The 12,624-nt window shown below is 36.1% G+C and overlaps 1 protein-coding gene across 8 annotated transcripts in view; it reads left to right on the plus strand.

Moving 5' to 3' along the window:
• Nucleotides 1-12,624, plus strand: part of RhoGEF2 (Rho guanine nucleotide exchange factor 2) — a 498,291-nt gene that overhangs the window by 102,630 nt on the left and 383,037 nt on the right. For 7 of the 8 annotated variants that reach the window (XM_072519486.1, XM_072519503.1, XM_072519501.1 and 4 more), the window contains one exon: nt 1,648-2,055. The exons of the other annotated variant lie outside the window; for it this stretch is intronic. In XM_072519486.1, the coding sequence (XP_072375587.1) occupies nt 1,648-2,055 (408 nt within the window). The remainder of the gene's footprint in view (nt 1-1,647; nt 2,056-12,624) is intronic. 8 annotated transcript variants of the gene reach the window in all.

The following is a 12,624-nucleotide window of genomic DNA, read 5'->3' on the forward strand; positions in this document are numbered from 1 at the left end:
AAAGCCTGTTCTGACTAATTCCTGCTTGTTTCCCTAAGTACTTCAGCCCTATTAGCACTTGTCCGTCCAATATACATTTTGCCACGTGTTTGACCGGGGGTTTTCCAGTGACAATTATGTTGCTTTTGGATCCAGGCTTTTTTCGGGTCGCGGACGATGCTTGTTGGTACTCCCACTACCGGCTCTGGACTGAAGTAGTTTGTAGCTGATGCTCTTCTGCCAAGTACAATAAGCTCTTTCATTGCCTCGTATTTCCCGGTGACCTGGAACCCATACCAGTGTTACACTGCTATATTCCGCTAGTCTGCTCCAGTTCGAAAACCCTTATGTTAATTTCTCATGCACACTGCAAGATTGCAATATCCTATATATCATGTCTGATTTTATACCCTATATTTCTCCATGAATGCCGTCTGACTTCCATTAACGTAGTTACTGCTCTTTTGGATATTCGTTCTAAGTACTGATTCCAAGTAAACCTCGAGTTTAATATTATCTTAAGATATTTACTTTACTCACCAGATTTAGATGCGTATCATTTAGGTTTAGAGGACCCAATTTCGTTAAATTCCCCCTCTGCACGATTTTGTACTTCTGGGATCTTATATTAAGCCCCACACTTGAAGAGCATTTTGTAGCTATAGTCAGGGCCTGTATCTGGGTGCGTCCTTCAATTTGCTGTGTGCTAAGATGACGAGATCATCTGCATAGCCCAGGACATGGTGCTGTTGTTTCTGTCTAACTATCAGCCCATCCATGACCAGATTACATAAGATAATTCCCCTGCGGATAGCCTCTGGCTACTTGTGCTGACACTGTATCCCTCAGTAACGTTGTATTACGTGGCTCCTCAGCATACAGTCTATCCATCTGCAACTTGTTTCGTATATTCGCCTAGAATCGTCCATGTGATCATATGAGGAGTTGTCGAATGAATATGTTCGTTGAGCATAATTATTTAATATTTATTTTGAAATAATATAAGACTGAAAATACATGCAAAAGACCTATATAAATAATAATAAAAGTAATAATAATAACATAATATGGCGTTTTAGCCTGGAGATCCTTTCGGATTGTTCCGGCGCCAATTGGACCTTTAACCCTATTTCAAGTAACTAGTGTCCATACCCAATAGCCCAGGGGGACCGACGGCTTTACGTGTTCTCCGAAACACGTTTACCGCTTTACGTGTCCTCCGAAACAAGGTGAGGGCTCGTATAATTTTTAGAATTTAAAAATTTAGTTGTCGGTGCCGAGAATTGAACTCCTGCGTTGCGGCTTGGTATGCCAGTATCTTAGCCGATGAGCTACGGCTGCCACAGAATTGTTTCTAAATTCTACCTCAAGAGTGAGAATGAGTAACCTTATGTGATTAAAAATGATTTCGGAATTATTATATTTACTAATGCTCATGACATTACTTTTTTCTATTACAGCACACTTTCTTATCTCTTGTTTATTTATTACAATTAACATTATCAACGGATATATTTTATGAAAATTTATTTTGTTTTAAAATAATTCGGAATGATTCATACTGGATTCTGGAATTATTAATATATTAACTCATTACTTGGCTGTCCCATGCCTATGCAGCATCAACACATTTAACTAACTTCGCTTTACTGTCTCTATCTCTTACAGCAACACTCTCCGTCCACAGAGTCCTCTTCTTCCCCCAAAAAGTTCACACCCACCTCCCCAAACGGAAACTCCGACATACCACCCCCGCTCCCGAAAAGAAATAACCCTAACATACGCCAAAGGGCCTCTACAGATCCTAACAAACGTGCCTTGCCATACATTAACGGCAAAGTGCCTTTGGATGTTAACTTCATCAATAACGAAATTAACGCTAACACGCCTAAGAGTCCTCAAAGGAAAACTAAACCACCAGTAGGTCCTTTGGTGCTCAGTTCTTCTGAAAAACCTCCTCCTTTGCCTCCCAGATCCTCACACTCCGCTCCTGTTCCCTTGGAGGACGCGGTCAACTCGATAAATAAACAAATGTCGTATCCGTTAGTGGCTACATGTGCTACATTAGTTAATGATGTAAGTAACCTTGTGAGTTTCTTGTTTATATTTTTATTTATTTATATCGAGTTTCTTGTAATGGCGAATTGAGGAATCGTTTTATTTATGTATGCACGGATTAATCTGCTCAACTGTCACACTGAAAGGTAGAGTGTAGAATGTACTAAAACGAATCCAGTTATATTTCTGTATTGTTCTGAAGCCATTTTCGTGTAGCATTTTAATATTATTTTCTATTTTTATTTAGAATTATCCACAATTTCAGTTTAAAATACGTTTACTATGACATTTCAAATTCCACTTCAGAAATTCAGAATATTCCATGGAAATCAACTTGTCAAAATAAATGTATTTTAAACCTAAATTGTGGTTAATTCCCAATAAAAAAAAACAGTTTTTTTTCTTTTATATTTTTACCGTCGAAATTGTGTCAAAGATTAACGCATGTAATTATCTAGTACTAATAGATTGGTTGACACGTTCATACTAGCACAGTTACAAATATTTCACGATAAAAAACTCTACAAAAGAAATGACTTTTGTTCTATTTTTTTTGTAGGTACATAAAAGAACAAAATTAGATAAAAGAGAAGCCAAACTGGATTAAGAGAACTGAATTATAAATTATTTTTTACAATGTATTTTAAACATTAGTAAAAGCTTATTTTTTTTAATGAATAAGCGCGACATTTGACATCAATATCGATCGTAGACATAGTACCACGTACCAGAACACAAAGTTTGTTATCTGTTATGCTATTTGTTAAATCATAAGAATAAATTATCGTTCTATAATGTTGAACTGTAAAGATATTTAGTCTCGAAATACAAATAAATTACTAAATAACTAAATATAAGTCAATCACTAGATCCATTGACATTTAATTTTTACAATATAACTAAATGTGTAACAAATTACTGAAGATAACTCCAAACATATAACGTTGGTCAATAAGTCCTGGGTCTAACTATTATAACAACATTTTTTGCAAAAAATAGTCTTTATTCATCAAAATAATCTATTTCATCAGCGATATAATGATTCCAACGCTTTTATAATTTTTCGATGCCGCTCTTGTAAAATGATTTCTTTGCCTTCAAAATAGGCTTCAGTTTCGGCGATCACCTCCTCATCACAGCGGTATCTCTTACCACGGAGCATTTTTTTTTAGATCGAAAAAAAGTGATAGTCGCTGTGGTCCAAATCTGGACTATACGGTGTGTAGGGAAGCAATTCAAAGCCTAATTCGTGCACTTTTGCCATCGTTTTCATCGACTTGTGGAACGGTCAATGAAAATAATTCCTTGCGGGTCTCAAAATACAGAGGCCATAACCTTTTCGGAGGTTTGTTTCGTCTTTAGTCGCTTTACACGGCTTTCTCCGGGTGATGTTCACTTAGATGACTACTGGTTTAATTCCGGAGTGGATTGATGGATCCATGTTTCATCCATTATGACATACTGACTCAAAAACTCCGACTTATTTCGATTAATCATGTTCACAGCTCCGAGATTCATTTATTCTTGTCCATAAAAATTGTATTTGTTTCAATATGGAACGGTACTTTTTGGAAACCTAGGTGCGTATACATGCTATTGTCCCCGATTCGTGTGCGTTCGATTCCCACTACAAAGTTAAAAAGTATTACCTAGGTCGCTGCTTTGACAACATTAACAAACTAAGTCGTTATGTGTCTAATTACAGCAACTCTACACTTAGATATTCTTGGCCTACGTGAAACTGTACATCTGGATACCACAACACATATATATCCAGAGGTTCAAAATTGAGGAAACTGTATGTAAACAGAAAGAAATATGCACATATCTACATTCTGTTAGAATCATTTTTATTCTGAAATATTTTTAGTTGAGCCATATTCACGTGTTCGGAAAGTATAATTGGAGATTCCGATTGATTGATAAAGTTACTAATTTACAAAGACTACTGGATAATTACAAGCGCTTGCTGTAAATGAAATAGAGTTTCGTCGAACGATATATGTTTCTAGTTGATATTACTGATGATTTCGAACTTACAAAACGTAAATTTATAATTATAACATTGTGCTTTCAAACCAATTTTGTAATTTTAGGTTTAATTTTGCATAGTGTAAACCTGAAAAAATTTTGCCATTTTATTACCTGTAAATACCAACATTTTTACCATTTACCAATTCTGTACAGTGCATTATTGAACACCTGATGATTTAGCTAAGTGAAGTGAGTTGAATAATTCTGAGTGTCAACTGTTGTTTTACTTTCTCGAATGTATCATTTACCAGCACAATAAAAGGGTTCCTTTTATAAAAATTCGCAATTACCAAAAACTAGATCACCTAAAGTTGTTTTATTTTAGTTTTGTTTTATCTCACGATAAGGTTTTTGCGGGTGTGCCACCACAATGCTATATTTTGCTTTGGCTTTTGTTGCATAGCTTAGTATTTTGTATAAACAATATATGGGTATAGTTAGAATATATAGAGTTAAAGTTGTAGGTAGGTATTGTATATACAGATGCGTACAAAAATATGTAGATCTAAATCAAATAGTGCTGTGCATGTCGGTGATAGTACTATTAATGTCTTCGGAAGATTTTGATTGACATGAATGAAACCTTGAGATAATTTAGAAATTTGTCCAAAAATCAAAATTTTATTGTGCCGATATGAAAATTTACTTTGACACTCCCCAAAAGGCAGAAAGCTGACTAAGAAAGGATTGTGGTAACATATAGAGAAAAATACAAAAATTATTATATTAACCAACGTGGTGTTGGTTAATATAATATGTATGTATTCGGAATCATATGTCATTCTGTTCGAAATTATATTCAGAATCTATATTCAGAAAAGCATTAGACGAGGTTTAAGGTGAAATCAAGATTAACGGAACCAACATAGACAACATCAGTTACGCTGATAATACCGTCCTAATAGCAAGCAACGCACAAAAACTACAAAATATAATAAATGCGGTCGTGCGTTATAGCGAAATGTTCGGTTTACTTACATTTAAATGTTTCCAAAACTAAAATTCTAGTATTTTCAAAGATATCAACAAACGTACATTTGTACGCCAAGGGACAAATAATAGAACAGGTAACTTCCATAAAATATTTGGGAGCAAATATCAACATCCAGTGTAACCCAAAAAAGAAATCTATCAAGAATTGAACAAGCGAGGAAAACACTCATGAACGTGAAAACATTTTTTACATGATCAGACCTTAGTCTAGAGCTCAGAATTCGAATGATCAGATGTTACGTTTTCTGTTTTGCTGTATGGCTGTGAAAGTTGGACAATGGACTCTGAAACATAAAAAAGAATAGATGCCTTTGAAATGTATATGTCGCAGGCAATAGGTGTAACACGTCATTCCGTGAAAAGCCTAGTCATTATACGTATTGCCGGCAAAATGCGCCATTTCAGGGACTGCCGTCGAAGATTTTACCACATATCTCGTTGCAAGTGTTTATTGCTATATAAATATGAATATCCACAAGGGTGTATTTTAAGAAAAACTAAACCAATATTATCAAGTGAACAAAGACGCCAAAAAGCCGTGGAATTATGATAAAATGAATGAGTTAAAAACAACTTAAAAAATCATTCGGACTGTATCACCGTTCGCCTAAAGCGTAGACTGCAGTCCGTGAAATGGCACATAATTTCAGTCAAACAAAGTAATAATGATTGTAATACACCGTTTGCCGGCAATACCTGTAATGACTAGGCTTTTCACGGAATGACGTGTTACACCGATTGCCTACGACATATATACAGACGGATGCTGAGAATTCCATGGATACAAAAATTTACAAATGGTGAGGTACTTCGGCGCATGAGTCTTCTTTGTCAACCATTTTCCATCCACTCCTGAATGTAGGTCTCTCCCAATTGCTTCCATCTTTCTCTATCTTGCGCCAATCTAATCCACTGTTTGCCTCCCACAGTTCTTATGTCATCTACCCATCTTTTTTGAGGTCTTCCCGTGCTTCTTGTTGTCGTCCTTGGTCTCCATTCTAGAATTCTCCGTGTCCACCTGTTGTCATTATATCGGGCTACGTGACCTGCCCAGCGCCATTTCATTTTTGCAATTTCTTCCACAATATCTCTAATCTTCGTTCTACGTCTTATCTCGGTGTTTCTAATCTTGTCTCTTAGTGATATTCCAAGCATGATTCGTTCCATTGCTCTTTGCGTTGTTTCTAATTTTTTAGCAGATTTTTTGATAAGGGCTACTGTCTCCAAGCCGTAAGTACAAACTGGTAGTATGCATGTGTTATACACCTTTTTCTTTAAGTTTACAGGAATGGAGGTGTTTTTCAAGATATATGCTAATTTGCCGAAAGCGCCCCATGCCAGTTGTGTTCTTCTTTTAATTTCAGCATCTTGATTTGGTTTTCCTAGTTTGATAACATGACCTAGATATACATAATGTCCAACATTTTGTATGGTATGATTTTGTATTGTTATATTTGTCTGGTCTCGGCTCAGTATTTTTGTTTTGCTGTAGTTCATTTTTAAGCCTACCGCTCCTGAAACTGCATTTAATTGTTGTAACATATCATTTAGTTCTTGGATATTATCGGCTATTAAAACTATGTCATCTGCGAATCGCAAGTGGTTTAAGTATGATCCGTCGACGTTGATACCCTTATTGTTCCATTCTAGTTTCTTAAAAATGTCTTCTAGAGCAAGGGTAAATAGTTTGGGAGAGATGGTGTCTCCTTGTCTTACTCCCCGTTGTAGTCTTATGGGATTAGTTTTTGTGCTTTCGTCCAGCTTTATCTGCATGGTGGCATTTTGATATATGTTTTTAATGATGTTAGTGTATCTTGAATCTATACGTGCATTTTCTAGAGATTCAAGCACTGCCCATAGTTCGATGGAATCGAATGCTTTATGGAAATCGACGAACGCCATATGAATTGGAACATTATACTCGGTGCATTTTTCTATCAGTGTTCTTATGGTGTGCAAGTGGTCTATGGTACTAAAATGTTTTCTGAATCCAGCCTGCTCGATAGGTTGATAGAAATCGAGCTTATGTGTTAGGCGGTTGGTTATGATTTTAGTTAGTAATTTATACAGATGTGAGAGCAAGGATATTGGTCGGTAATTCTCGATGTTTGCTTTGTCTCCTTTCTTGAATAGTAAAATGACTTCGGAGTTGTACCATTCTTGAGGAATCTTTCCTTCATCAATTACTTTATTAAATAAAATATTTAATACCTGTTCTATTTTTCTTCCGATTTTCAACATTTCGACTGTAATTTTATCCTCTCTCGGACATTTATTCGTTTTTAGTTGATTTAGGGCCATTCTTATTTCATAGTCGGTTATGTCCGGTATTTCTTCTGAGCCGGTGTTAATTATTGTTCGTTCAGTACGTCGTTGTTGTGGTTGTGTATTTGCCGAGTATATTTAGTGTAGAATTTTTCAATGGCCTCGCTTATTTCCTTTCTGTCTCGGATGGTGACATTTTTCTCATTTTTTATTTCTATGATTTTTCTTGTGCCGTTTGAGTTTTTTGCTTTGAGTACTTTCATATTGCAGTTATCTTGTATTATATTTTTTATTAGATTGTTAGTATAGTTTCTATGATCGTTCCTAATTTCTTTCTTCACGTTTTTGTTTAAACTTTTGAAGCTGTCCGAAGTTCGGTCTGTTCTGTTTCGTCTTTCTTTTAGTAATTTAATTGTATTAGGTTGAAGTTTAGATGTTTTGGCTGTTTTCGTGTTTGAGCATATTTTCTTAACCGATGTTGTTACAGTTACTTTTATTTTATTGGCTAGTCCGTTTATATCCATTTGTCTCAGTGTCTCTACTGATTTTAGTCTTGTGCTTAGCTCTTTTTGGTATTCCGTTTGTTTTTGAAATAGCACATCGGTGGTTGGGTATCGTTCTCGTTTAATAAGTTTGTTTCGTTCTACTCTCGTCTGTATTTTAATATTCGCTCTAACCAATCTATGGTCACTTCCGGTATAGAATTTGTTTAGTACTGTCACGTCGGTGCATATGTTTTTGTTATTGGAGAGTATATAGTCTATTTCGTTCTTAGTTTTCTTGTCTGTGCTGATCCATGTCCATTTACGTTGTTTAGATTTTTTAAAGAAAGTGTTGAGACAAAATAAATTTTCGTTGTTTAAGTAGTTGTACAACATCTCACCCCTTTCGTTCCTGTTGTCCAGCCCAAAGCGACCGATATATTGTGTGTCGCCCTCTTCTTTTGTTCCAATTTTTGCATTAAAATCACCTGTAATTATTACGAAGTGTGATTTTTCTTGGTTCCTTGCTGTTGTCAGATCCTCGTAAAATGATTCAGCTTCCTCGTCTGTTGAGTTTCCTGTCGGTGCATATCTATGTATTATCTGTAAGCTGTATCTGCTGTTCAAAGCGATGACAAGATATATGACTCTGTTTGATACTGCACAGAACTCCGTTACTTTATAGGGAGCTCGTTTGTTTATCAGGAACGCTACACCGCCTATGTGATGATTTTCTACGGAGTTTTTCTGGTATAGGTGGTGACCAGATTTTAAGATGGTACATACTTCTCCTGGTAAGCGAGTTTCACACAGTCCAATTATATCCCATTTGATATTTGAGAGCTCTTGTTCTAGTTCGTCAAGGTGTTCTTGGGTCCTCATAGTTCTTATATTGTAAGTGGCTATACGAAGCAATGATGGGTAGTTTTTCTTATTTGATTCAGTCGAATATTTGCCTCCCCCAGAATCCATGAGGCTGACTGATTGTTCAGTGTGAGATTCTGAGTGTTTAACTCTACTCACCTGGGGTAATTTCGTATTGATACTCGACATCTTCAACTTGGGAGGTTTTAGCATATTTAAAACGCCACGCTTGGCGAGTGATTCTATACAATCCCTAAAATCAGGGGATTGCCACTTCCGCCATCCACGCCGTACCGAAGGTATTCTTCTCCGCCGTGTTGGCCGTTGTGGACTTCATCCGTGACCCTGGATAAGGGACCCTAAGCAGGTACTAGTTTCCCGGGTCAGGAAACCCCTGAAATCTGCGGAGGGCAGGGATTGATTCATTTTCCCTGATAGGACTATCCAGAGGAGTTCCTACCCGCTACCCTTGGCGCATGAGTAAACAAAAAGAATTACTCAGCATAATTAAAGAGAGAGAGAAATACAATACTTTGGTCATGTGTCGAGAGGTGAAAGATATGAATTACTCCAAATCATATTGGAAGGTAAAGTACAGGGCAAAAGATCAGTTGGAAGACGCCAGAATTCGTGGCTGAAGGCCACGAGATGGTTTCACCGCCTGACATGAGAGTTAAAAATTCGTTAGTTAACAGACTTCCCTTTTTTATTTTATAAAAACTCGATTTATAAAATCGAAGTGAATCGATTCTAATCTATTCGATTATAATCGATTCTATTAAAATCGATTCGATTTGATTCCAATCGATTCGATTCGATACCAATCAATTCGATTAGATTTGATTCCATTCGATTCAATTTAATTCGATTCGATTTCAATCGATTCGAGATGCCAATCGATTCTATTCCAATCGATTCGATTCAAGACACTAGCGAGGCGACTTAAACAATGGTAGTTGAATTCATGCGGCTAGTGTCTCAATATAGCACGGCGACAAAATTATCGACTTACAGTGACAAGGTTTAGTAATTCGTCAAATTTTCGACGGTATGAATGCACCCGGTACGAACAAAATTATTGAAAATCTAATAACTAACACCTAAAAGAATTGTGCGTTTTGTTCCCTTAGAAATTGTGATATGTCGGTCAAATAGCCAAGCGGTCCAGGCGGACGAATCGCATTGACCTCATTGTGAATAATCTAGTGGTCAGTGGTTCAGACCTTGGCCAGAAAATAAAAAGGCTAACGTAGTAGTTTATAAAATAGGCTGTTATATCGGATAACCTATTGATGAGCAGTATGACAAGATACAAGGGCTTGCGATTCGCTGTAACTCACTCTGTTAATTGTGAAAGAATGTTATCTTTCGCTCCTGACAGTATGTTTTCAACTGATATACAATAATTAAGTTTTGTCTCCATTTAAAAATTGCTCGCTGAATCGCTCTACTAAGTTACATGTCGACCTTTAGGGAACGAAGCTTTTTTTAGTCACGTCACTACAATATATTTGTTCTCTTAAAATATCCAAAAGGACAGACTGTTACTTGTATCATTGCAGCTTGTAAAGAAATATGCTAACTAGGATAAGCTAGTATATCTTTAAACACAGGTGTAGCAGAACAGACAAAAGCTTCCGATTACTTGAATCGTCGGCAGAGAATTATGTTCTTTTTATAGGATCTAAACAACGTTGTGATTTCTGAGAAAACATAGTAGAATGATTGATATAACTATTTCTCAGAAACAAAGTAAAAGATGCACGATAAAGACACAATGTAATACAGGAGTAGGTATTTTCTTTAGAAGCTATATATAAGTCGAGCCAAAAAAGCGACAACAGAAAAAGTAAAAATATAACAGTGGAAAGACTTGCAAAGGTCAACACTGTACTAGAAAACAGATGATGAGAAAATGCAATTAAGAAGTTAAAAAAAATAAAAGCTAATAATAAATGTGCTAGAAAAAAGACACTAAAATTTCTGACATAAGTCAATATTGGTCGTCTAAAGTACCTAACCATTAGTGATTGGAATAGAATTAAAAAAGGACTTTTTATATATACGTAGAGGCATCTGAATACGTCTGGTACTAATGTAAATTTCTAACTTTACCATCGAACCGTTATTTTAAAATATACTAAGTGACATAGAAATCGGAACATCCATTATAAATTATTATATTTTGTACAATTATACAGGGTAGCAAAATAAACAAAATCAAAATTTGAATATGGTTAAAACAACTTACACAGATGGTTAAAACAACTTACACAGCTAACTCATTTAATAATGTGTTGATGCACTTCGATGGACAACACACTCTTTGATGCGCCTGGGCTTGCTTCTGATTAGGTGGTATCCCTGCCTGGGATATCTCGTTCCGTGTCCCAATTAACTCGTCCCGAAGTGCTCCCAAAGTTTGAGAATGATGCTCTAAATTAAAGAGTATGTCCTACAGGTGTTCAATTGGGGATAAATCTGGGAATCTCGGGGACCATGGCTAAATATTGATTCCAGTGTGTTCAAAGAAGTCCATGGTGACTCTCGCAATGTGTGGCCGTGCGTTATTCTGCTAAAAAATTGGATGTTGGAGCGTCTGAAGGTAGGGTATAAGATAGGTTTCAGAATTTCTTCTATGTATGGCTGATCTGCCATGTTCCTTTTAATGAAGATTAAAGGTAACCTTGAATTATAAGCATTGGCAACCCACACCATAACCCCAAAAGTGTGCTGTACGTACCGTTCAACAAAAAACTGTGGATTTAGTATTTCGCCACGTCGTCTTCTGACCATGGGTCGGCCTACATGCATCAATAAGCAGAATCGAAATCCATCACTAAAGATAACCCTATTCCATTCCTGGTCCCAAGTCCATCGTTCTCTGTACCATTCAAGACGATTACGTCGATGTTCGGAGGTAAGAGATAGCACCCAGCGTGATCGAAATGAAAAAAGGCCAAAACTGCAAAATTCAATTGGTCTTCAACGTTCTGCAAACCATTGAATTGCAATAGACCTGGTAGTGAAGAAGCGGATACAGAAGCGAAGAGCCTTAAGCGTCGATCTTGACGGTATGTTGTTCTTCGCCGTTGCCTTGTTCCTCTCGAGCTTCGTATGAACCCTATTCGTAACTTACCGAAAATAAAAGTCCGGCTTCTCTTAGGCCAACTATCCGGGGCCTATCAAACTCGTTCAGGCGATGGAAATAGCTGCGTCTTTGTACTCTAGTCATTGTAAACGGCTTTCAAAAAAACAAATAAATAAGAACTGCACACCGCTAAATAATTTTGATTGGTATTAAAGTTAAAAGTTAAAATTTTTAGTGATTAGCAAATTTAGAAAAAAAAAAATGAATAAAAAACGAAAACTTAAACGATATTGCTAAAATTATAATAATTTATTTTTTTGTCAGGATAAGCGTGTATACCGAATTTTATTAAAATGAAATAATTTATGATGGGTTTTCAGATTACTATGTTGCTTAGTATATTTACAATTTCTGTTTCGAAACTTTGATGTGGTTTTAATATTATTAAAGTGCTCCATATAATTGGCGGAACATTGGCGCTTTTTAATTAATATGCTACGCAAATAAATTCAAGCAATTTTAACCCTTTAACTACCGGGCCTATCTCAAAAAATATTCCCTTTAGCTACCAGCGGTACGCGTAAGTACCATCAAAATAAATCGATGTTACAATAAAATATAAACCAACTTAGTCTATTTTTGCCAAAGGTACATATTCGTCCAGCACTTTTAAATTATTGCAACGTCACACGATCTGCTTGGCGGGTTTTTGATGCGTCAGTGACCGTTGAGATTTGTCAGTGTAAACGTATTTGAGGTTATATTTTTATACATTATTTGATATTTATTATTTGCTGATTTCTTCGTCGTTACGATTTTGTTGGGAGACTATCAGTAGGTAAGTTATATTTTCTTCAC

The sequence above is a fragment of the Diabrotica undecimpunctata genome, chromosome 1 (assembly GCF_040954645.1).
Source record: "Diabrotica undecimpunctata isolate CICGRU chromosome 1, icDiaUnde3, whole genome shotgun sequence".
Taxonomy (NCBI): Eukaryota; Metazoa; Arthropoda; class Insecta; order Coleoptera; family Chrysomelidae; genus Diabrotica; species Diabrotica undecimpunctata.